The sequence below is a fragment of the Miscanthus floridulus genome, chromosome 1, assembly GCF_019320115.1.
Source record: "Miscanthus floridulus cultivar M001 chromosome 1, ASM1932011v1, whole genome shotgun sequence".
Classification (NCBI taxonomy): Eukaryota; Viridiplantae; Streptophyta; class Magnoliopsida; order Poales; family Poaceae; genus Miscanthus; species Miscanthus floridulus.
Genome location: NC_089580.1, coordinates 203,839,950 through 203,866,094, shown reverse-complemented (window position 1 = coordinate 203,866,094; position 26,145 = coordinate 203,839,950). Strand labels below are relative to the sequence as shown.

At 46.8% G+C, this 26,145-nt stretch overlaps 1 protein-coding gene and 1 long non-coding RNA gene across 11 annotated transcripts in view; one reads left to right on the top strand and one right to left on the bottom strand.

Moving 5' to 3' along the window:
* Positions 1-22,891, top strand: part of LOC136451080 (uncharacterized) — a 28,588-nt gene extending 5,697 nt beyond the window's left edge. For 2 of the 10 annotated variants that reach the window (XR_010758517.1, XR_010758524.1), the window contains exons 6-15: positions 14,071-15,264; positions 15,679-15,743; positions 15,842-15,985; positions 16,072-16,148; positions 16,220-16,280; positions 16,657-16,736; positions 17,411-17,642; positions 18,480-18,672; positions 19,896-22,026; positions 22,130-22,891. Coding sequence is in view for 1 of the 10 variants with exons in the window: in XM_066451827.1 (XP_066307924.1) it covers positions 3,055-3,095; positions 15,209-15,264; positions 15,679-15,743; positions 16,220-16,280; positions 16,662-16,736; positions 17,411-17,455 (343 nt within the window). In the remaining 9 variants the exon portion in view is untranslated. Of the gene's footprint in view, positions 1-3,054; positions 3,096-14,070; positions 15,265-15,675; positions 15,744-15,838; positions 15,986-16,071; positions 16,149-16,219; positions 16,281-16,633; positions 16,737-17,410; positions 17,643-18,479; positions 18,673-19,895; positions 22,027-22,129 lie in introns of all 10 variants that reach the window. The other 8 variants (XR_010758526.1, XR_010758525.1, XR_010758527.1 and 5 more) reach the window with 8 other exon arrangements.
* Positions 22,892-23,028: 137 nt separating this feature from the next.
* On the bottom strand, positions 23,029-25,458 carry LOC136451113 (uncharacterized). Its single transcript, XR_010758540.1, has 3 exons — positions 25,345-25,458; positions 24,386-24,640; positions 23,029-24,039 (listed from the first exon to the last, which is right to left on the bottom strand). It is a non-coding gene; the product is annotated as an uncharacterized lncRNA (long non-coding RNA).
* Between the last annotated feature and the right edge of the window lie 687 nt (positions 25,459-26,145).

The window sequence follows — 26,145 nt, the reverse complement described above, 5'->3', positions numbered from 1 at the left end:
TCGCCGTCCATGGCTATGCCCGAGGTCGAGATCACATGGCCCAGGTATGCCACCGAGGTGGTGCCAAAGGCGCACTTCGAGCGCTTAACGCGCAACTGGTGCGCACGGAGGACGTCGAAGACGGCGCGGAGGTGTTGCAGGTGCTCGGACCAAGAGGCGCTGTAGATCAATATGTTGTCAAAAAATACAAGGACGCACTTACGAAGGAATTGGCGAAGCATGGCGTTCATCAGACTTTGGAACGTGGCTGGCGCGTTGGTGAGGCCGAACGGCATCACGAGGAACTCAAAGTGCCCGTGATGCGTTCGGAACGCGGTCTTCTCGACGTCGTCCGGGGTGGACGCGGACTTGGTGATAGCCCGCACGTAGGTCCAACTTCGTGAAGAAGCGTGCGCCATGAAGCTCGTCGATGAGCTCTTCCACCACCGGGATCGGAAATTTATCTTTCACCGTGTTGTCGTTGAGCGCCCTGTAGTCGACGCAGAAGCGCCATGTCGCGTCCGCCTTCTTGACGAGGAGTACGGGCGCGGAGAAGGGCGAGGTGCTGGGCCGGATGATGCCCTGCTCAAGCATCGCCGCGCACTGAGTCTCCAGCTCGTCCTTCTGGAGTTGCGGATAGCGGTACGGGCGGACTGCCACCGGCGCGGTGTTCGGAAGTAGATGGATCCGGTGATCGCAGGCGCGGGGCAGGCGGTAGCCCTGTCGGCGCGGCGAAAACGTCGTTGTAGGAATCCAGGAGGCGATCGAGGAGGGCCGTTTCGGAGTTGCGCAGGGCGTGGAGGCGGCTGGTGGAGGGAATGTCCCAGCGCGTCGAGCCGATGCCTTTCCAGAGAATGCGCCGGCCGTGGCGCCAGAACGCCATGCAGAGGTCGTCGAAGTCCCATAGTATGGGACCAAGGGTGCGCAGGTACGTGGTGCCCAAGACGACGTCGTAGCAGTCGAGCGGAATCGCGTAGCAGTCAACGGTGAAGTGCTCCTCGGCGATGCGGACAGGCGACGTCGCGCGCGAGGCCGCGGCACGCGACGCGGTCACCGGTTGGCGACCACCACGCTGGGTGCCCTGGCTGTCGTGGAAGTGGAGGCCGACGCGGCGAGCAGCCTCCGTGCTGATGAAGTTGTGCGTGGACCCGGAATCGACGAGGGCGGTAAGCTCGTGGTTGCCAATGGCGATGCGGAGCTGCATCGTATCTGCAGTGCGGATACCCGCGATCGCGTACAAGGAGATGAGTGGGGGCAGATCATCCGCCTGGCCGCCCTGGACCGACGACTCCGGGGCCGGTGGCTCCTCTGGAAGCTGCGGCTCGGACTCGTGGAAGTCGGTGACCTCCAGGTAGAAGAGGCGCTGGCACTTGTGCCCCCGGATGTACGGTTCGTCGCAGTTGTAGCATAAGCCTTGGCGACGGCGTTCCGCCATCTCGGTGGGAGACAGACGACGGAACGGCCGTGGTGGCGCCGGTAGGGCCGCCTGAGCAGGGCCCGCAGGTGCTGTCGTCGTTGTCACGGCTGGCGCGGCCGGCAGAGGCAGCGGCGGGTTGCGCGCCGACGGGTGCGGTGGGCGAACCGCGGGCGCCGGTGGCAGGACGGCCAGCGCGGCGTTCGTAGGCGCGAGCTAAGCCCATCGCACGCTGCAGGTCCAGTGGGCCCTTGGAGTTTCGACATCGGTGCGGATCGGTTCCGGCAGGCCGCCGGTGAAGAGTTGAACTTGCTGGAGCGGAGACAATGGGCCGGCGTGCGCCATCCGGGCCTGGAACGCCTCCTGGTACTCCACCACGGTGCCCCGGAATGGCAGGACGCGCCAAGTCGGAGAGGTGGTTGGTGGCGAGCGGGGGCCCGAAGCGCTGGTGGCAGAGCGCCTTGAAGAGGGGCCAGGAGATGTTGCTGACGCCGCCCGCGTCGCGCTCCAGCATGTAGTACCAGTGCTGGGCGACGCCGTTCATGTGAAACGACGCGAGCCAGACCTTGTCCACCTCCGGCGTGCGCTGCGCCCGGAAGAAGTGCTCACATTTGTTCATCCACGCCAGGGGATCGTCCGTCCCGTCGAACGTCGGAAAGGACAGCTTCTGGAAACGGGCCACACCGCGGGCGTCTGCGTGGCCCTCGTAGTGTCCCGGGGCGCCGCGGCCTTCAGAGTGGCCGTCGTAGTGGCTCGGCGGCGGTGGAGGTGGCGCGCTGAAGGTAGGGGGTGGCGAAGGAGAATGGGGAAATGGGATCTGGGTGATGGGCAAGCGGCGCTGAAGGTACCTGGGGTTCAGCCGACGCCGCCGAGTGAATCACGACGGAGCCGGATTGTTTGCGCCGCGGGAATGCCGCCGTAACCCGGCATGCCATACGAAAACGAGGCCGGGGGTGGACTGCTCGCAGGACGGACCGCTGGCGGACGACGAGGCCCGCCCCTCCAGGGCGGACAGGCGCGTGGCGAACTGCCCCATCTGGCGTTGCAGTCCAAGTATGGCGGCGGTGAGGGGGTCTGGGGAGGAGGAATCGCCCGGTATGGGAGGCGCAGGTGGTTTGCGGGAAGCGGGGCGGTGGTGGTGGGTGCGGCGGTGGTCGTTGGGTGGATGGGTAGGAATGGCGGCGGAGGAAAGGGCGGTGGTGGGAACGCCAGTCATCGGACCTGACATGGCCGATACCAGATTGTTAGGTACTGCTGCTACTTCCTCTGAGGTTGTAGTCGTGTGACGTGGGAGGGCGAGGCTTGCTCTCCTCGGCGGCGAGTGTGCGACGCCGTGCTGACGGCCGGCGTCGACACAAGAACAGAGGAGGAAGTTGAGGCTAACAGAGCGGGAGAGATTGATATCAATCTCCAGCTAACTTCTATTAAACAAATGTTTAGGCTATATAGCCAAGTGTTCCACAATTCACTAACTAACTAACAAACTTTAGCTGACTAACAAACGCAAATCTGAGATCCTAGATTTAAGGAACTGAAGCCGCTCCTGGCCGTGGTCACCATGCAGCCGCATGCATGTCGCGCGCGTCGCACGCCGCTCCGCTGCATCCTTAGCCACGGCTCCGCTTGCGGCGCTGGTAGACGCGGCCCACCATAACAGTTATGCAAGGCCAGTCATCTAACACTAGGTACCAGATAACTCTGGGTTAGTACTAGTATCAATATTTCATTCATCACTCTGGTTTATGCCTCAAAAAGTCATGTACCTTTCAATGTTTTCAGATCGTATTATCGAGGCTAGTCGTATGACCACCGATAAGTCGATAAGGGACGATTAGTTGTCGATAAGGGACGATTAGTCGGTCCTAATCGGTCTAATCGGCTAGTCGGACATTTAGTCTTCCTTGTGCCTAGATGGCCTGATCGACCATGTATATACTATATATATTATGATGTAAATATATGTAAACATGGCAGATGAGGCAGAGTGGTGGCTCATCTTGATGCTGCGGACGCCGGCGAGAGGCGTGGACGGAGCTGCAGACTAGAAGGCCGGAGGAGGAGGAGGTGGTGAGCTGGTTCAGGCCGTGGAGTGCCCTCTGTGTGGCAGAACCACCCGGAATAGCGTACTTACGGAGGCGCTCGTCTTTCACCAGACACTAAGCACCTCAAAAGCCACTACCACGAGCGGTATCCGTCGGACACACCCAGAGGGAGAGCCCGAAAGATCCACATTTTTCCCCAAGGATCCAATAATGAAAATGAGTTACAACACAAGTCCATCTCATACATTAGAGTTTCTGAAAAGTACATTATTACAATACCAAATACAGAGTGCGGAATGATAAACAGCGCAATATTAAAAGATAACATCTAGCGATAAGATAACGAGGAGTCCGTCTGAGCCCACCAGATGGATCCTCCACACAAGACACTCCTCAAGCGTCACCTGCAACAGGGGTAAATAAACCCTGAGTACACAATATACTCGCAAGACTTATCCGATCAGTGGGAATACTTTCCCGACTCCAAGGAATATGCTAGGCTTTATGGTTGCTGGTTCTCTTTAGCCAAAAGCAGAACTAATAGTGGGTCCTTATTGATACATTATTATCATCAGCCGTATTAAGTTTTTATCTAGTCAATCTATATAAGCACCTGCGCTACTTTCAAGCAAGAGTTGAGCAATCGTTACTGTTCCTTCTCCTTTTCCACTTCCAGTTCTTACTACGGTGCTAAACCGCAGACAAGCCGTACCGGATAACCCGGCGATTCGCAAATCAATGTACCCAGCTGGGTGCCCTGAAGACACATGCCCCGCTTGTACCCCAGGCACAAGCAGGACTAACCCACCACTCTCCTGTCCCGGGTGTCCAGGTCCCCGTCCAAACTTGGACTCCAAGCCCTCGCCTCTGAATCCCGGACTCAGTGCGGCGCAAGGACCTCCACCACCTCCTCTTCCCATCAGTCGGTCCGGAAAGAGCCGGATCCGCGACAAGAGAGCAGCAAGTCTTCCCTGCGCCCATACCCAAGTATGTGCTCGGGACAATAGTCTGTGACTTGCCTAGAGTCATATGCAACGACCGGTCCTTAATCGACACAGACAGGGAAAAAGTATAACCGAGCTATGCCCTGTTGGCCGCAGGACACAACCCCTCACACCCACCAGTACCAAATCCACATCCCTGTCCGGTCACCATTTTTCCTTTCCATTATTTCATCATGATATCATAGTGTAATCACCTATTTGCGAGTAACGGCAGGTTACTCACGCTACCGACATCCTGAGCATGGCAGCTACTCGACCTGCACTAGTAGGACTCATGGTGGATATATCTATGCATATAGTTTCCATAAAATGCCTGTAACGTAAATGCATATCATATAAATATATTCAGTGATCATTTCAAAATAGGGGTTATGCACCGGGGCTTGCCTTGAGCAGGTGCCGGGTCAGCAAGGTCAGCACCAACAGGCTCCTGGGCTTCCTCCTGTGCGAAGATCTCCTCCCCGTACTCCTCGATCACCTCGTCGTACTCCGGCTCGACGACGGGCACGAAGTCTACCAGCTCGTGATCTACATGCATGAAATGATGATGCAATGCTTAGGAATATAACAACAGCAGCTCTTAAAATAAAAGTACATTGATTTAGCTACTAAGCTATGGATATCGACCACGGTACTAGGCTACCTATTGTCACCGATAACCATTTCGAAGTATCATTATTGTTATAGCAACTATAGCTATTCTTATCCCTAATGCTAGTTTACGCTATATACAATAAAGCAAAGGCAATAGCTACTCTATCTAACAACTCGTTCTAAGGCTATAAAATTTACAGCAAGTACACGATATCCTAGTGAACCTACTGTAAAATTTTCACAGATAAAACTATTACCGATTTGCCACAATAATTCCTACAATTATTAATCTATATAATGCTAAGCTCGCTAATTAAAATTTATGAACCTATCATCATAATAGCTAACTGCAATCTAACTGTACTAATAAGTAGATTGTATTTTTACGAACCTAACGAACCTGGTTTCGCTATTTTTGGACAACCATGCAATTTACTACTAATTATCGAAGTTTAGCTTGAAACTAAATTGAATAATCATTTCTATGCTTCTGGATCTTAAGAAAATGAATTCTAATTCGCGGCCCACAGCGGCTCGGCGCAGCCCAGCAGCGCCAGCGCGGGCGCGGCCCAGCAGCGCGCGGCGCAGGCAGCAGGCGCGAGCGCGGGCGCGGCCTAGCCAGCGGCAGCGGGCGCGCGTGGCGCGGGCAAGACGCGAGCGGGCGGGCACGCGGGCGCGGCAGCGGCGACAGCGGGAGGCCGGCCCACGGCGGGGGCGCGGCACCAGCGTGAGCAGGCCCAGCTGCAGGCGCGCGGCAACGGCAGCGGGCGCGTGTGGCGCGGCCCAGCCAGCGGCAGCGGCAGGCAGGCCGGCCCAGCGCGGCTGCAAGCGCGGGAAACTGGCCCAGAGTATTTCTAATGTATTCCAAGCTTTATTTTCCTACATGAAAAGCGGCCACAAACACGTGTGACGTAGGGGTGACGTCATGATGATGTCAGCAAGCTAAGATGAACAGTAACGCACCGCCGGCTGCTGTAAGCTTGCTCTGCTCGGGCGATCTTCCGCCGGCCACGAAGAAGACGCAAAACGGCGGTGGAGCTTTGAATGAAGTGGGCAGTGCGATGAGCAGCTGGAGGAGAAGCTAGCAGTGCGGTGGATTGAAAAATGGCAAGCTATGGTTGTGCGGCATGTCGTCTATGCAGACCACCTCGGTCTTATGGAGCAGGCGAAGCGACGAATCCAAAATTGGAGCACAGTGAGACGCTACGATCGGCGAGGTGGTGTCAATCGAGCAGCTGGCTGTCTAGCGGAGCCACGGACGCGACGAATTTCATTAACACGCTACGGTCATGGCGAATTTAAAACGAGAGGTCCCGTCGGTCATGGCGACAGCGGAGACAGTGGCGTTGGCACATCCACGGTCATTAACGCAAGGTACACGTGCACATGACGACGGGAAACATTGAGACGTGCCCAGGCGACTGTCCGCGCGGTCGACCCACGCGAGTGCAGAGCTGATAGGACTCGTGCGTAGTGCACAAGCGTGCGGTGGCAGGCAACCGAGGCAACAGAAGTGACCGCGGCCAGTCCAACATAGTTCGACATAGGTGACGTGCACGGTTACGCGTCGAATTAAATTCTGAGCTACCTGTTTCATTGTCGACTACTGAGTACGTACTACAAATTTTATTAAAGTTCACATACACGCTCTACATCATTTTTATTTGATAACAATTCGTTTAGAATACTAGACAATATAAAGCGACATGAAACTTAACATTTATTTCCCGTTTCGGATAAACGTTTCAAATGTCGTATATTGATTTATACTCCAATTTACACACATATGCACATATACATGATGCTCCTGCGATGTTTTAGCAAAACATTACAATGTAACACCGGGGTGTTACAAATCTACCCCCCTAAAAGAAAATCTCGACCCGAGATTTATGTGCCTAGTGTGAGAAAGAGACAGGGAAATATATTTGGCGCAACACTAACTATCCGACCCAGGGAGGAGATGGGGGTAATGCTTTGTTAAGTAGCTCTCTTGCTCCCAGGTGGCTTCGTCCTCTGAATGGTTTTGCCATTGCACCTTGTAAAACTTTATCACCCTGTTCCTGGTCACTCTCTCCTTCTCATCCAAGATTTTTATAGGATGCTCCACATAAGACAGATCAGGTTGGAGCGGAAGTCCTTTTATTTCCACAGATTCTTCAGGAACTCGTAGGCATTTCTTCAGTTGCGAGACGTGAAATACATTGTGAACTGCCGAGAGAATTTCTGGGAGTTGGAGACGATAAGCAACGGGACCACACTGCTGCAACACCTTGTATGGACCCACATACCGAGGGGCTAACTTGCCATGGACACCAAACCGATGTACCCCTCTCATAGGAGATACCTTGAGATACACAAAATCTCCAGCTGCAAATTCCAAAGGTCTTCTTCGCTTGTCTGCGTAAGCCTTCTGTCGACTCTGAGCTGCCTTCAAGTGTTCACGAATTATATTTACTTTCTCTCGGGCCTCCTTTATGAAATCAGGCCTGAAGTACCCACGGTCTCCTACTTCAACCCAGTTTAGTGGCGTCCTACACTTTTGTCCATATAAAGCTTCAAATGGCGCCATGCGAATACTCTCCTGATAACTGTTATTATAAGAAAATTCTGCCAGCTTTAAACAATGATCCCACTTCTCAGGAAAAGAGATGGTACAAGCCCGCAGCATATCCTCGAGCACCTGGTTCACCCTTTCAGTTTGACCATCAGTCTGTGGGTGGTATGCCGAGCTTCTGAGAAGACGAGTACCCAAACACTCCTGGAGTTTCTCCCAGAAACGAGAGACAAAAACTGACCCTCTATCAGAGATGATGGTGAGAGGAACTCCATGTAGGGTCACAATCCGATCAAAGTATAACTCCGCATACTTCTTTGCATTGTATCTAGTGTCCACTGGAAGGAAGTGGGCAGACTTGGTGAGACGGTCCACAATGACCCAAATAGAATCAAAGCCAGAGGAGGTGCGGGGTAAACCCACAATGAAATCTAGGGAAATATCCTCCCATTTCCAAACAGGAATGGGCAAGGGCTGCAGATATCCAGGAGTACGCATATGATCTGCCTTGATTCTACCACAAGTGTCACACTCTGCAACGAACTGGGTGATATCTTGCTTCATGTAAGACCACCAGTACAGTTGACGTAGATCATGGTACATCTTGTTGCTACCAGGGTGGATAGATAGCTTGGAATGATGGGCTTCTTTTAGAATCTTCCTTTTCAGCTCCTCATTAGACGGAACCACCAGTCTATTCTTGTATCTCATGACTCCCATCTCATCAATGCTAAAATGAGGTCCACGTCCTTCAGCTAGCAACTTCTTGATGTGAGGAATCTCTTCGGGGTCTTCCTTCTGCTCCCGAATAATTTGCTCCAGCAATTCTGATGTCAATGCAATATGAGCTAGCACCTCTGTGTGCTGAAATGACAAGGGTATTTCCTCAACCTGATGCGACTTACAACTTAAGGCATCAGCTACCACATTGGCTTTTCCTGGATGGTAGTGGACTTCCAAATTATAGTCATTGATCAACTCTAACCATCTCCTTTGTCTCATGTTCAACTCAGACTGAGTGAAAATATACTTAAGGCTCTTGTGGTCAGTGAAGATGTGCACTTTGTTGCCCAACAAATAGTACCTCCAAATCTTCAGAGAGTGAACTACAGCAGCTAGCTCTAAATCATGGGTAGGGTAGTTCACCTCGTGCTTCTTCAGTTGGCGCGAAGCATAAGCTATCACACGCCCCTCTTGCATAAGCACACACCCCAAACTCGTCTTCGAGGCATCACAGTAAACATCAAAGGGCCCCTCAATATCAGGTTGAGCCAATACAGGAGCAGTGGTCAGAAAAGTCTTCAGGGACTGAAAAGCTTCTTCACAAGCTGGACTCCAAACAAACTTAGCTTCTTTCTGGAGCAGCTTAGTCATGGGCTGGGCTATCTTGGAGAAATCAGGGATGAACGTCGATAGTATCCAGCTAGCCCAAGGAACTGACAGATCTGGTGTACAGACCTAGGAGACTTCCAATCTAATACATCTTGCACCTTACTGGGATCTACAGAAATGCCTTCAGGTGTCAACACATGTCCCAAAAACTGCACTCGATCTAACCAAAACTCGCACTTGCTGAACTTAGCATATAGCTGGTGCTCCCTTAGCCGAGTCAATATTATGCGGAGGTGACGGGCATGCTCTTCCTCATTCTTGGAATAGATTAAGATGTCATCAATGAAAACTACCACAAACTTATCCAGCTTCGGCATGAAAACTGAGTTCATCAGGTACATGAAGAAAGCCGGGGCATTGGTGAGACCGAAAGACATCACTAGGTACTCATACAACCCATACCTAGTAGAGAAAGCTGTCCTTGGTATATCCTGTGGCCTGATCTTGATCTGATGGTAGCCCGATCGGAGATCTATCTTCGAGAACACCATGGCACCAGCTAACTGATCAAACAAAGTATCTATGCGGGGCAAGGGATACTTGTTCTTAACTGTTACCGCATTGAGAGGGCGGTAATCCACACACATCCGCAGAGTACCATCCTTCTTCACGAAAATTGCAGGGCAACCCCAAGGTGAAGAACTTGGGCGGATGAAACCCTTGTCCATCAACTCCTCCAGTTGTTTCTTCATTTCTGCCAGTTCTCTCGGAGCCATGCGGTACGGACGCCTAGAAATAGGAGCAGTACCAGGCTCAAGCTCAATGGAGAATTCTACCTCACGGTCCGGTGGCAATACAGGAAGATCTTCAGGAAAAACATCTGGGAACTCACATACTACTGGAATGGAGGTAAGATCAGGAACGGCTTCAGCATGGGCAGCAACAGGTAAGACCGGTTCTGAGGGTATGATGAGAGACATCCTATCCTCAGAAGACGGAAGCCGTAACTCTACACTTCTTCTCTTCATATCCAATACTACCCCATACGCCCGCAACCAGCTCATTCCAATAATAACATCAATGCCTTGCCCAGGCATTATCATGAACTGTAGACGGTAAGTGTGGGTGGCTAATACCAAACTTACTGTATTCGTGCGGGTATTGATGAACATCTGAGAACCCGCAGTACGGATCTTATAGGCATACGGTATAGCCACAAGTGATAAGTTGTGCCGCTCTACAAACCCCATGCTCATAAAGGAATGCGATGCACTAGAATCAAACAACACCAAAGCTGGATGGGATTCGATGGTAAACATACCAGCCATAACTGTTTCCTGATGCACAACCTGCTGAGCATCCGTGAAGTGCACTTGACCAGATCTGCTAGGCACCTTCCTCTTGATGAAAGTCCTCTTAATCAGCCTGGAATTTGCAGATGGCTGAGACGGCTGAGCTGTCTGCTGCTGAGGACACTCCCTGGCATAGTGGCCCTCCTTGCCACACTTGAAACAAGCACTAGGCTTGTTCCCGAATCCCTGACGAGGTGGGACCTGCTGTCCCTGAGTCTGCTGGGGCTGCACCTGCTGCTGAGGTGCCTTGTACTGAGTAGCAGAAGTATGCGATGTCTGCGGGGGTGACCGGAACGGAGGCCCGCCGGATGGTTGATAGGGCCCCCGCCTAACAATTTGCACCTTCTGAGTATGAGGGTGGCTGGAGGATCCAGCTGCCACCCTCCTCCGCTTCCAATCCGCCTGAGATGCCTGCTGAAAACCCTCAAGAGCAATGGCGGCGTTCATCAGAGCCCCAAAGGTCTGATAGTTCCCCAGGTACAGTTTCTCCTGAAGAGCAGGAGTGAGACCGCGAAAGAAGCGATCCTTCTTTTTGTCATCCGTGTCCACCTGACTACCAGCATACTGAGCCAAGTGGTTAAACTGGGTCACATACTCCATTACCGTCCTGCTCCCCTGACGCAGCTCCATGAACTCGGTCACCTTCTGGTGGATAACACCAGCAGGTATGAAGAACTCGCGGAAGGCGGTGGAGAACTCCTGCCATGTTGCCGGGTGATCTGGCAGCTCCGCGGCCTGGAAAGTCTCCCACCAGGCACCTGCGGACCCCAAAAGCTGCTGGGACGCAAAGTGCACCTTCTGCTCGTTGGCCACTCCAAGCAGCCGAAACTTCTGCTCCAGTGTGCGAAGCCAGTGCTCCGCCTCCAACGGATCATCCGACGGTGTGAACGTGGGCGGGTGGGTCTTGAGGAAGTCCTGGTAAGAGGACTGTCCCTCAGGACGGCGAGCACCACCCCCATTCCCACCGTTGCCTCCGGGGCCTCCACGGGCGAGACCCGCGACGACCTGTGCCATAATCTCCATGGCACGAGCTGTCTCCTGACGAGCAGCCAACAACTCCACCATGACCTCCGCGGCGGACAACGGCGGAGGCGGTGGCGGTGGCGGGAAAGGATGAGGAACCAAAGGTGGAACCTCCCGAGCTCCCTCATCGTCACGCTCAAAGGCCCGAGCACTGTCACCATGGCCCTCGTTGGCCGCTCCCGAACTGGTGCTCCCACGTACGGACCTCAGATTCATCTGTAAGAGAGACGAACCAACCATTAGGACACCTTCCTGATCAGGATCCAGAGATTAAAGAAATGGCAGCACATTTATTAAAGCATTCATTAAGTTAGTTCTACCAATTTACTACTTTCATTATACGTGAAGGGGGATTCCTAGTTCAAGTAAGATGCTATTATATGATGCATGCTTCGACCTATACGTTCACTCAAGCCGGAATATAGCGGCGTTCGTAACATTTTCGGCACATCGCCCACTCACTTTCCGTATACTAAGCGATTTCTTACGCAACGTAAGTCAGTGTACCTGCAGAAAACTGATTAGATAAAACCAGTGCCGCTATCCTAGATACACCATATAGCTAGGGCTTATACTTATATGACTTATCTTAATCGCATCCTACTTTTCGCAAAACTTTTGTTGGTCAAACTTTTAGTTTTGTAAAAGAGTGAGGAACTCATGACCATTATTGGCTCTGGTACCAACTGTGGTAGAACCACCCGGAATAGCGTACTTACGGAGGCGCTCGTCTTCCACCAAACACTAAGCACCTCAAAAGCCACTACCACGAGCGGTATCCGTCGGACACACCCAGAGGGAGAGCCCGAAAGATCCACATTTTTCCCCAAGGATCCAATAATGAAAACGAGTTACAACACAAGTCCATCTCATACATTAGAGTTTCTGAAAAGTACATTATTACAATACCAAATACAGAGTGCGGAATGATAAACAGCGGAATATTAAAAGATAACATCTAGCGATAAGATAACGAGGAGTCCGTCTGAGCCCACCAGATGGATCCTCCACACAAGACACTCCTCAAGCGTCACCTGCAACAGGGGTAAATAAACTCTGAGTACACAATGTACTCGCAAGACTTATCCGATCAGTGGGAATACTTTCCCGACTCCAAGGAATATGCTAGGCTTTATGGTTGCTGGTTCTCTTTAGCCAAAAGCAGAACTAATAGTGGGTCCTTATTGATACATTATTATCATCAGCCGTATTAAGTTTTTATCTAGTCAATCTATATAAGCACCTGCGCTACTTTCAAGCAAGAGTTGAGCAATCGTTACTGTTCCTTCTCCTTTTCCACTTCCAGTTCTTACTACGGTGCTAAACCGCAGACAAGCCGTACCGGATAACCCGGCGATTCGCGAATCAATGTACCCAGCTGGGTGCCCCGAAGACACACGCCCCGCTTGTACCCCAGGCACAAGCAGGACTAACCCACCACTCTCCTGTCCCGGGTGTCCAGGTCCCCGTCCAAACTTGGACTCCAAGCCCCCGCCTCTGAATCCCGGACTCAGTGCGGCGCAAGGACCTCCACCACATCCTCTTCCCATCAGTCGGTCCGGAAAGAGCCGGATCCGCGACAAGAGAGCAGCAAGTCTTCCCTGCGCCCATACCCAAGTATGTGCTCGGGACAATAGTCTGTGACTTGCCTAGAGTCATATGCAACGACCGGTCCTTAATCGACACAGACAGGGAAAAAGTGTAACCGAGCTATGCCCTGTTGGCCGCAGGACACAACCCCTCACACCCACCAGTACCAAATCCACATCCCTGTCCGGTCACCATTTTTCCTTTCCATTATTTCATCATGATATCATAGTGTAATCACCTATTTGCGAGTAACGGTAGGTTACTCACGCTACCGACATCCTGAGCATGGCAGCTACTCGACCTGCACTAGTAGGACTCATGGTGGATATATCTATGCATATAGTTTCCATAAAATGCCTGTAACGTAAATGCATATCATATAAATATATTCAGTGATCATTTCAAAATAGGGGTTATGCACCGGGGCTTGCCTTGAGCAGGTGCCGGGTCAGCAAGGTCAGCACCAACAGGCTCCTGGGCTTCCTCCTGTGCGAAGATCTCCTCGTACTCCTCGATCACCTCGTCGTACTCTGGCTCGACGACGGGCACGAAGTCTACCAGCTCGTGATCTATATGCATGAAATGATGATGCAATGCTTAGGAATATAACAACAGCAGCTCTTAAAATAAAAGTACATTAATTTAGCTACTAAGCTATGGATATCGACCACGGTACTAGGCTACCTATTGTCACCGATAACCATTTCGAAGTATCATTATTGTTATAGCAACTACAGCTATTCTTACCCCTAATGCTAGTTTACGCTATATACGATAAAGCAAAGGCAATAGCTACTCTATCTAACAACTCGTTCTAAGGCTATAAAATTTACAGCAAGTACACGATATCCTAGTGAACCTACTGTAAAATTTTCACAGATAAAACTATTACCGATTTGCCACAATAATTCCTACAATTATTAATCTATATAATGCTAAGCTCGCTAATTAAAATTTATGAACCTATCATCATAATAGCTAAATACAATCTAACTGTACTAATAAGTAGATTGTATTTTTACGAACCTAACGAACCTGGTTTCGCTATTTTTGGACAACCATGCAATTTACTACTAATTATCGAAGTTTAGCTTGAAACTAAATTGAATAATCATTTCTATGCTTCTGGATCTTAAGAAAACGAATTCTAATTCGCGGCCCACAGCGGCTCGGCGCAGCCCAGCAGCGCCAGCGCGGGCGCGGCCCAGCCAGCGGCAGCGGGCGCGCGTGGCGCGGGTAGACGCGAGCGGGCGGGCACGCGGGCGCGGCAGCGGCGACAGCAGCGACAGCGGGCCGAGCGCGCGCGGGAGGCCGGCCCACGGCGGGGGCGCGGCACCAGCGCGAGCAGGCCCAGCTGCAGGCGTGCGGCAACGGCAGCGGGCGCGCGTGGCGCGGGCCAGCCAGCGGCAGCGGCAGCGGGCGCGCGTAGCGCGGCCCAGCCAGCGGCAGCGGTAGGCAGGCCGGCCCAGCGCGGCTGCAAGCGCGGGAAACTGGCCCAGAGTATTTCTAATGTATTACAAGCTTTATTTTCCTACATGAAAAGCGGCCACAAACACGTGTGACGTAGGGGTGACGTCATGATGATGTCAGCAAGCTAAGATGAACAGTAACGCGCCGCCGGCTGCTGTAAGCTTGCTCTGCTCGGGCGATCTTCCGCCGGCCACGAAGAAGACGCAAAACGGCGGTGGAGCTTTGAATGAAGTGGGCAGTGCGATGAGCAGCTGGAGGAGAAGCTAGCAGTGCGGTGGATTGAAAAATGGCAAGCTATGGTTGTGCGGCATGTCGTCTATGCAGACCACCTCGGTCTTATGGAGCAGGCGGAGCGACGAATCCAAAATTAGAGCACACCTCCCTCTTCCCCGCCTCTCGCGGCTCGACGCTGTGTCGCAACGCCACGGGAGCCCTGGCGTGGCCATACCCTAGCGGCGCAGCCCGGGTGCCTGTGCGCGCGACGCCTCCGGCGCCAGCCCTCCAGGTATTGACAATCTCTCCCTTCCTCGGACATCCGTCCCCGCGATACATTTGCAGTGCTATCCAATTTGCAGATGCTTGCTAACCCATAGCAGTGCTGCACAATGCGACCATTGTTACTATTGCCACTGAAAGAAAAGTTTGTTGCAACACTCAATACCCCTTTGAGGTAAAGACTTCTTCCACATGAGCTCCAGAAGTCACCGCTTGCAGGACCTACCTTTAGATCCTTTTTTTTTTTTTTTGCTTTGATGTGTATTTTCCTTCATGTGGACAATCTCACCTACTACCATTATCCCACCCAAGGTGGCATGCTCATCGTAACTATCTGTTCACCAAGGTATACATAGAAGAGATGGCAGTTAGGGTGAAGTGCGATCATCTAACGACGTTGCAAAGCGCCAAGGTAGATTATCGACAATGTCCTGCTTTCAAATTTCATGGCTTCCATTAGGTTATGCTTAGGGCTATGCTTACTTCGAATTTCAGCTTGGGTATATGCATGTTCTTATTTATGGACCCATCGAATTTAACAAAAAAATTGTCCAGCTATTAGCATAGTTAGCATTACAATTTGTTCCTCACGCTTTGTGCTTACATGTTTACTAATTTTTTTTTATTTACATGTGCTAATTTCTATGTTTACTACTGTCATATATAATATATTATCACTACAGATGAAAGCCCTTACATATTTGTATGATAGTTTCAGTTGAATGGCTCTGAATCAGTAGTAATGGCCAGTGCTAAAAAAAATGAAGCTTTTCCCTATAGCTAGATATTAAGAAACTAACATGATTTTTTTATCGAATTCAAGTAGGTAAATGCAGAACCGGAGGAACAGGGAAAACTCAGAAACACCACAAATGCGGCTCAACGAATGATGTAAGTTTTTTACAGCCTACAGTCCTCACTGCCCCTCTCAAAAATATTTTTAATAGCGGTGGCCCTAAATATGTGCTCCATGCTTACACTGATAGCAGATCCAACACTCAATACTTTAGTGAGACTTTTCCAAATTTGAGGAAAAGACTACTTCCACATGATCTCTACCTGATGAATGATAACTGCATGAATGATATAGTCATATATGCATTACTGCTTTGCTCAGACTGATTGTGTTTCAGGTATGCTCTCTAGATTATTGCTTTACAATCTAATAAGCATTTTCCCCTTGAAAATAAAATGTATCATTCAATGTCATATCATGCAGCTATCCAATTTACAGCGGACCAGGGGAATGTGCACGGATGTGGTTGCGTCTATTCTGATTGGTGCTTGAATTCTGAGGTCCAGTTCCATTAGTTCTCCATATCTGTGTTACAGTCAATTTCTATAGCTTTTCGATTCGTTGTGTGCAGGTTCAGGATTTTTGGTGATGCGAATGTTCTTTCCAAAATGTGTAAATTACTACTGCATCTGGTACGATTCTTTGCCAACATATGCTCCCATTTTTACAATTTTATATTACAAATTTATGCACCCTTAGATTTTCTTCAACAGTCATCTGATCTAGGCTTTTGGTTTCCTTTTCTACCAACAGTCAACAATAGCTCTTGCATAATGCTTTTTGTGTATTAGGTCCCTTGCTTCGTCCTTCCACATATTCTAATATGGCCTATAAGAAATTTATGCAGCCTGACCTTGCACCGACAACTTCAAAATTACAAAAATTTATGCGGCCTGAGCTTTCACTGACAACTCCACATTTACACCCACTCAAGTTACTGCCATAATTTCTGAGTTGTACACAATTTCGGCTACTCTGCTTACAGCTCACCCTTTTTATAAAAACAAGACCAGGCTGCAGTCAGGAGTTCCAGGTCTGGCATCACAAGGGATATGTTTCCTACTTCAACTGATGGGAAAAACAGCATGGTACGACTTCTACATCCTGCCTATGATTTTTACCACTGATACTGTCATACTGTCAAATAGTTGCTCCATTATCAAATCTTCATGTGTTCTGTATTTGAGCACGATGTAAGACATGCACGTATATATTTAAGTCTAAATAAGCTGTGAACATGAGCACAGTTTATTACAATCTCACACAATGATCATATTTCAAGGTACCCTTCATGATTTCTTAATGGTATGTCCTTAAATCATGAAATTGTGGGGAAAAAAAAACCTGCCGAGGTACATGCGAACCATGGCTATGCATGTGTCTTACTTCTAAATTTCCAATTTCATGCCACTAGGTCTCTATCGGTTGTATAATTACCGCAATGGCATCCAAAAGACTATTGGGGCCTTGGTTGAAATAATGCATGATTTAGAATTCTAATATTTGTTATTGTTATTATATATACACCACATCAAGAGTTCCTGACAATAATGTACACAAAGATTGCAGCAAAGAAGGTAAATGATAGGCTGATTTTCTGATCTTCATTTTACCCTTCTATGCAGTTCAACTGTTGGCATTAAATCTTTGCCTTCTCATATGCTTGGTATAGTAGACTTGATATGTCTCTTTTCAAGACAAAAAATCTCTCCTAATACATGTTCCTGTTCATTAATGCAATCATATTCTTCTAAATGAGCAGGACTGGTGTCTCCTCCGCTTATTCCTGAATCTGGATCACTTATAGATTCAGTGTACTTGGGTATTGCACTATTTAGACTGCATGTACTGCTATTTTAGCAAATGGAAGTACCTTAATCTGCCAAGCTTTCGGAAGACTCGAAGTGGATGTCCCAGTTGCTAGGACACTGAATACTCAGAGTGATCGTCTTTGTATTGTCTGTAGCAGGCCAGTCTATCCATCTCTGCCTAAGGTGTGCTTAATACCTGTTTGCTATATGCTTATCTTTACACGTTTGCCATCCCTTAAAATGACAACACTTCCGAGTGAGATCTATTTTCCTTCTATGAAACTTGCAAAAATTACAATTGAATTATACAAGATGAGAAGGTCTTATCATGACAACATTGTACAATGTGATCGAATCTCACAGGTGCCAGTATTCATACAGCCACCAGTTCTTTTTAGCACCCATTTGCCGTCTAACCTTTCTTATTTATGTACTTATTATAACAGGTACTTACCCTAACGTCTGCATATATATTTTTATAGTGTCTCAAACATCAAATATGTACAACAAGACCATGTACTGAACCAAACAATGTATTTGCTTGACCCGCGGCAACGCGTGGGGTATTGGCTAGTAACTTTCTTATTTCTGTCTGAGTCTAATCACTTTTTCCATCAACCTTTTACTTAAATATGTCACCTTTCTTCACATAGCACTTATAGTTATATAATATGTTTTTTCTGTATGTTACTTTAACTAGATTCAAAATGTGTCCTTTGTGTTGGAATTGATTTACACACATGGAAAAAACAGTTTTCCATACTTTTTTATAGTTCTGGTTATTTTTGCTTTTACTTATGCTACACTATATTATCTTTTAAAATTTTCCAGATATGAAGGTGCACATCAACTTGTTACCTTTGTTAGAAAATATGATTCAAGGAATTTGATGTCGTGCACCCTGCATCATTTTGAAATAGACATACACTCTGAAGAACACAGTTTTCATTTCATTTTATGGAACGAACATGCCTTTTCCAGTCATAGCTGGCGTCCCTAAGACTGATATTCTTTTTTCAGTGAAGATCCTCACAGTCCTACACTAGCTGAACACAAAGCATTAATGTCATTGTTGAAGCATCTTCAGAAGATTTATGTTGTTGAAATCCAAAGAGCCAACGACGCCTAGATGTCAGACGCAATGGAGCTTGTCAGTAAGGATGGACAAGAAGAGCATCTCGGCGTTTCATGTCCCCAAGATATGCTTGCTCAGGTAAGAGAGTGGAGTTGGTACCATGAAGTGGATATACGTTAAATCAGTTTTGCTCCCTTTTCAGCTCATTGGTTTTAGAACTATTAGTAGGCTTTGGTTTTCTCATCTACTAGATCTGGAGGATACTGTAAACAACAAAAATATACTCTGTTCTCACTTATCCAAAGTTGTGTGAAACATCATTAAGGCATCCCTTAGCAGGTGGATTACTCTATTCTCACTTGTCCTCTAGCTCATTCTATTCCCAACTCATGAATCGGCATTCCTCCGGCTTTGTCGCCTTTCCCTCTGCTCTCGTACCAGTTTAATTTTATTTATTCCCTTGCTCATTCCCTTGCTTTCTTTTGAGACCCCGTCGCCGTTGCTGATCCAAACCAGTCATCCACTTCGAATGTTATACATTTGGTTTCCAAACCCATCAATTCTTCTTTGCTGATGAACCACGTTTTTACTGTTCTTCAAAATTGTATTTGAAGTTTTTTCTCTCCTTTCTTTAGCTTTCTCCTTTGTCAGAACATACCATTAGTATAATCTGATCCAACCCTGCCGCTCATCAGTTTTGTAGCAGAAATCATCAGCTTCGCCACTGATCCCCCACATTTCCCCCTAATCTTTTTATAAATTTATTACTTTTCCCCCTAATCTGTCTCCTAGTGCTCTGTAGATCTTTCCTTTCGGGGTTTGCTACGACTAATGGAGCTTGGGGACAGCTGCTGCTATGTCCTGACAAAGCATCAGCTGTCCCCAAGCTCCATTCGTCGCCACCTAAGTAACCTGAGTGTTCATCTATAGCATAACAACTCCACTTTTCCCCTCATGCTGCTGCTGCATTCCCAGCTTCCCCTTCCTATTCACATCTGACTCATTCCATTCCCATCCATGGATTACCTTCTTCACCCTTATCATCCAAAAAGTCCCTTCATCTGCCTTCTGCCTGGCTTCCACTGCCATCGTCGTCGTTCGTACCAAGTAAAATATTTCTTTCATTTGTTGTGAAAACATAACAGTGCAAGTTGCTTTTGTTCCCATAATCTGACATATATATGGACAATGTTAAAATGACATCAAGGTTTTCCTTCCTGATCAATTAATATGTATATGCATTTTCTTATGGTTTTCTTTTTGTTTTGTCCATTCTACATTATGATTTAAGTTGATGTAGCGTCCCTTCTGGAAGCTAACTAGTTTTAATGTCTACATCGCTGGTTTGGACCAATTGGCAGGTAATAGAGATCCCTCCTAGGACAGTGTTGTTGAAGCTCATGGAAGCTATTGGTGCAAAAGGATCACCTATTTTCACGTCTATTCCTTGTGGAAGTTTACGTTTCAAGGTGTTTGTTGAAATTGATATGTCAATTTTTCTATTTTCTTGTATATTGGTACCGATCTACAAGAATAAAGGGGATATTCAAAGTTGTACTAATTACCGGGGAATTAAGTTGATGAGCCATACTATGAAGCTATGGGAGAGAGTTATCGAGCATCGCTTGAGAGCAATAACGCGGGTCTCTATGAACCAATTTGGTTTCATGTCCGGAAGGTCAACAATGGAAGCCATTTTCTTAATAAGACAAGTTATGGAGTGGTATAGGGAGAAGAAGGATCTACATATGGTTTTTATTAACTTCGAGAAGGCTTATGATAAAATACCAAGGAATGTTATGTGGTGGGCTTTGGACAAACATAAAGTCCCAACGAAGTACATCGGGCTTATTAAGGACATGTACAACAATGTTGTGACTAGAGTTCGAACAAGTGATGGAGACACGGATGACTTTCTGATTAAGATAGGACTACATCAGGGGTCAGCTTTGAGTCATTATTTGCTTGCCTTAGTGATGGATGAGGTCACAAGGGATATACAAGGGGACATCCTTTGGTGTATGCTTTTCGCGGACGATGTAGTGCTAGTTGATGAAAGCTGGACAGAAGTGAATCAGAAACTGGAGTTATGGCGGGAGACTTGGAGTCCAAAGGTTTTAGATTTAGTAGAACTAAAACTGAGTATATGAGGTGTGACTTCGGCACTACTATTCGGGTGGAGGAATATATTAGTTTGGAAGGTCAAGTAGTGCCTAGGAAGGATACCTTTCGATATTTAGGATCAATGCTACAGAGAGACGGGGATATTGATGAAGATGTTAGCCATAGAATCAAAGCAGAGGCAGCAAGCATCTGGTGTCCTATGTGATAAAAGAGTACCACAGAAGCTGAAAGACAAGTTTTATAGGACGACGATTAGACCTGCTATGTTGTATGGTGTAGAATGTTGGCCTACGAAAAGACGACATATTCAATAGAGAAGTGTCGTGGAAATGCGTATGTTGCGTTGGATTTACGGTCATACAAGAAGGGATCGAGTTCGGAACGATGATATACGTGATAGATTAAGGGTAGCATCAATTGAAGAAAAAAGCTTGTCCAACACCGGTTGAGATGGTTTGGACATGTCCAACGAAGACCTCCAGAGGCAGAGCAAGACCGAAGTTGACTTGGGTAGAGGCAATAAAAGGAGACTTGAAATGATGGAATATATCTAAAGACTTAGCCTTAGATAGGAATGCTTTGAAAACAACTATTCACGTGCCTGAACCTTGATTGCTTCTGCTGGGTTTCAACTCTAGCTTATCCCAACTTGTTTAGGACTTAAAGACTTTTTGTTGTTGTTGTTGTGATTTAAATTGATGAGGTATCTCTTGTAGAAGTTTGCCAGTTAAATATACACTAATGAGCAGGTAATAGAGATCCCTCCAAGGACAGTGTTGTTGAAGGTCGTGGAAGCAATTGGTGCAAAAGCAGGACCAATTTTCACGTGCACACCATGTGGAAGTATACATTTCAAGGTCTGTGTTGAGCTTGATGTATCAGGCGCTAGATTCTCAGTTGGTAAGCCACCTCCAGTTGCTAAGGTGGAGGGTGAAATATGTGATTCTCCAGCACTAGCAGAAACCAGCGCTATCATTAATGCTTTCAAGTATTTAGGTGAGAAGCATTCCATTCAAGTTCTGGACTACAGTAGCAGCATAATTAAGATGTTTGGGGTTAAGTTATGATTGGCGTGATGTCGATGATTTAAACTATTTAACTAAGAAGTTGATTGAGCAATGGGACTTGTCACTCAAACAATGTGAGCAGTTGTCACAACATTTAGACTACAAAGTGATTATGGATGATAATTATGTTGCGATTACTGAAGCTAGTCAAGTCTATACAACCTTGGATGATTTTATAATCTATATCATCAAGAGGTATAGGGGCATGCCTGTTTATGCACGTTCAGAACTAGAGAAGATTCAGGATGAACGCCTGAAATACAATGAAAATTCAACTAAGAAGCACAAGCTCCTAAGGAAGGTTAGTGCACTTCCTGTGTATCTCTGAAAATGGTTATGCACAATCCATATGTCCTTGAGTTGCTAGTTTTTCTAATGTAGAATATAAAATTGTACTGCTGCAGGTACATTATTTGCCGTCGGTTTGTTTTTCTGTAAAGGATGTGTTGGATTATGTCCTTTCTTATCTAGGTATAGGCAAAGCTGAGTACAACAGTGTTCCAAGCGACGGTGGTAAGATGAAGGGCGAGGCAAAGTTTTCATTTCCTTGTATGGTAGAAGGGAGATGTCACAAACTGGAAGTTCATAGCCAGGCTCTAGCATCTTCTAGGGCAGAGGAAGTTGCTGCACGTGCAGCGTTGCTATTCATGGAATCAAATTTCAATTTGAAGATTGTTGATCTGAATTATGCTGGTCGTCAGGCTGCTGAGAAGGAACATAAATCCGTGGAATTTATAATATATAGGTTGCTTGAGGTGGCTCATCAGATGAAGACTCAATTGGGTAACATGGTGGAGTGCATTGCAGGTGGATGTGCGGCATACAGTGGTGATCCAAGATTAGTGTTTGGAGGTCCTCCGTATCAAGAGCAAATGATGGCTGTTGAGTTCTGCTTCAAAAATGTAGAAGCTGTTCGAGCTGCTTGTGCCACGTGCTATGAGAGTGCTGCATCCATATTCCAGGAAATGGAAAAGCTAAGCTATAGGTTAGAGTGACCGTAAGGATTAACCATAGCTCGCCCTGGCTGCACCTAGCACTATGTAATATGTAGGATAATTTCTAGTTGATCATATTGTATCACGTAAATGCAGTACTAGTCATTATTTGTACTAGTAGAAATGTAGAATATGTTGTGACTATTATTTATCTCCCAACAGATCTTTGTATGGTTGGCATCTGAAGTGCGTTATTTTGTTCATCTGGACTTATACTCTAGTGCCGCGATGTGTTTGGTTGCATGTGGTTCACCACCTTGTCCCTTCGTATATTTTTGAGCCGGAGTTTTTTTTAGTTTTTTTCCGGTAGAGTTTTTTTTTCTCCAGTCCGAATGTCCGATCAAGTAATTCCCAGAATCTTACGAGTCCGATCATATTTTTTTATCGGAGATTTTATTTAGTTTTTTTTCTTCCAATTTATATATTTTTAGATTTTTTTTCTTCCGATTTTTTTCTTGGAAGTGGCTAATGCATGGCCGGCCATAATATAGTGCTTCCGCACGGCCTTGCCGTTTTTGGTAAAAGTGCAATTATTAGACACCTTTTTTGGCAAGATGCTAATTAACGCTGGCTTGTTGGCATGCCCGGAGGAAAAAATTTCCCACCCTCGAGGCTTGCGCGGCCTGTGCCCAGATACGACCACGGTTTTTGGGAAAAAGGCGAATCAGCCCCAGACATGCTTTAATGTACTACATGTATATGTTCATAAAAAGGACAATGTATTCATAAAAAACACATTTTGTATCTGCAGTTTTCTAGATCACAACACTATATATCTAGTCCCTTGGAAAAAGCACACATTTACGCATCTTCTCTGTACATGGCCTGCATCTTGCTTCTCAGTATATGACCTGTATCCTGCATGTTAAAAAAGGATAACATGTGTCATAATTTTGTTGCTGGATGGAGATAAATATGTTGCCTATTTGAGAAGACATTATTGTTCCTAGTGATGAGCAGGTTGCTGCTGGTAAATGCTGTAGTGGATTGTATTTTCTTGGGCAATTTAAGTGTCATTCGTTAGGCAACAATGTCTTCCTAAACAGGAAATTTATGTATTCTGAAAAAGCAAGTATAGTGTCTATGTTCATTTGCAACCCACAGCCCCACCCCCACCCCCATCCCCGATTTATTTGCAAAAAAATAGAGATTCGATTAAAAGACGCAAGTGCCTAACTGACACGGATCTAAAATCTAATCCAATCATCCTCCAATATAATTTCCTCTCTCACCACATATGTACTTATTTACATATATTGCACACATCATACCTGCTTTGTGCTTTGTACTTGATCTCCCCCTGCTAGATAACTTAGAACCTGCAATGTAAAAACAGAAAAAAACAAAGAGAGATTAGAGAAGAATGATATAAAAATTGCCTAATGATTTGCATCATTTTGCCTTGATCTTGCCACAATATTGCCTGGTCAGAGTACATTTAGTTGCCTATTCCCAATGAAGTTTAGTAACTAATCAATGCATATGTGACATGTAGTCAATTAGTGGTATCTCAACTAGAATCCATGATACCCCCAACCGATCCAGCTGTCATTTGTCCTACTGCTACATCGCAAAACATAAAAGAACCTAGCAAAAGACCAAAAGTGATAGGCCCATTGCTTGTCACTAGATATGGAAAAATGCTTGTACTGTTGGTTGGAATACCTGTGCATTGTCACTTGGTCTAGGGACCATGTTCAAAGAGTTCCCTGCCATCGATCTCTGGATTACTTGAGCATTGTCAGTGGGCCTTGCCACTTTATTCAAAGCACTCCCTGCCATTGAACCATTTTTGAGGTGCTCCATTAAACTGGTCTGCTCTCATGGAATAAGAATCTCCAGAATCAGGAGGTAGTGCTGGATTTCCAATAATATCACATTCTGCAGCAAGAACCTCCATGTTCAGAATAACAAATAACCCTGTGATAACAATCAGCTTATCAGAAAGAGCAAATAGAAACCTGAAAATCCGTGCATAACCACAGCAGTAAAAGTGCAACGATCAAATCCCATCACATGATACGGTAATGCTGTAGTGGATTGCACTTTCTTAGGCAATTTAAGTGTCGTTCATTAGGCAACAATCTCTTCTTAAAATGGGCAATTTATGTATTCTGAAAAGCAAGTATAGTGTCTGTGTTCATCTGCAACCCACAGCCCCACCCCCACCCCCGGTTTAAAAATAAGCAGAGACATATGACTGTATGAACCATCACGATTAGCATTGCTATAGAAAATGACCCGTAGTACATATTTGGCATGCAGATCTCCCGTGAATGTAGAACTGTTAAACCTAGGACCGACCGTGGCCTCAATGCCATCAGGCCGGCCAGAGCTGTCTAGGCAGGCTGATCCTTTGGCACAGGAGTTCGCCATGCAGGAAAATCTCAGATTAGCAGCACAAAAAGATTGGAAGCAAGGGGCACTAGTTCGTTTGTCTGATGGTACCATGATGGTCTACCAGATAGATGGGTTGGTTAACGACAATTCAATCCAGCAACATGTGTCTAAGTCACCAGCTAATTCTAAAAAACCCATTATCTAGTGAAAAAGATATGGGTATTGCCACCGAAAGCATTGACTGGAAAACAACGAACATGAACAAAGAGTAAGCATTGACTTGCCACTGAAACTCCATTATCTAGTGATCAAGACATGCTGGTCCCTTCGTCGAAACTTATTGTAGCCGTTCTTTCACAATGCATCAAAAAATATTGAGTAATGGGAAGCAAACTACTACTACTAGAAGTTGCTAGACTAGAAGCAAAGGACCCCTGATCTATCTATCAGTAAATCATACATTTATCAATCTCTCTAAAATCTAAATCAGTCTACTGCTGCTTGCGGTTGTGGTGCAATTCAGTAATAGGCCAGTTAGTTCAATTCAATAGCAGCTACGCTAGTTCAACAAACTAGATTCAGCACCATCTAATAAATTTGTATATAAAAACAACAATCAAAGCGGCAGTTCTGGTGTCTGCTAAAAACAAGTTTAAATCAGCTGAAGATCTTACTCAGTACATATCTGCCACAATTTTTAATTCCTAACAAGATTGTAGTATGTCAACAGAAGTTATAAAGTGATTCTTTCTGCAGGGTTTTCCACCTTTAGAAAGTTTCAGACTTGTAGTATGCAGATTAGTATTTTTAGCATGTTGCTGATGACTGGAAACAGAGAAAACAGGATAGAGCTAAAATATTTATATACGTAATCTGATGACTGAAAAAGAAAGAACCACAGGCTGTGTGTAACATCATTTTGGAAAATATATCCCAGCCATCCAGCAAAGGCAGAGGCACACACCAGTGACAGACACCCTGACTCAGCCTTTCAGCAAGGTTCCAAGTAAAAGTCAAAAACAGTACAAGATGATCATTTAACAGCAACGGCAAGCAGGCTCATTTGAAAGTTTCAAACAAAGAGA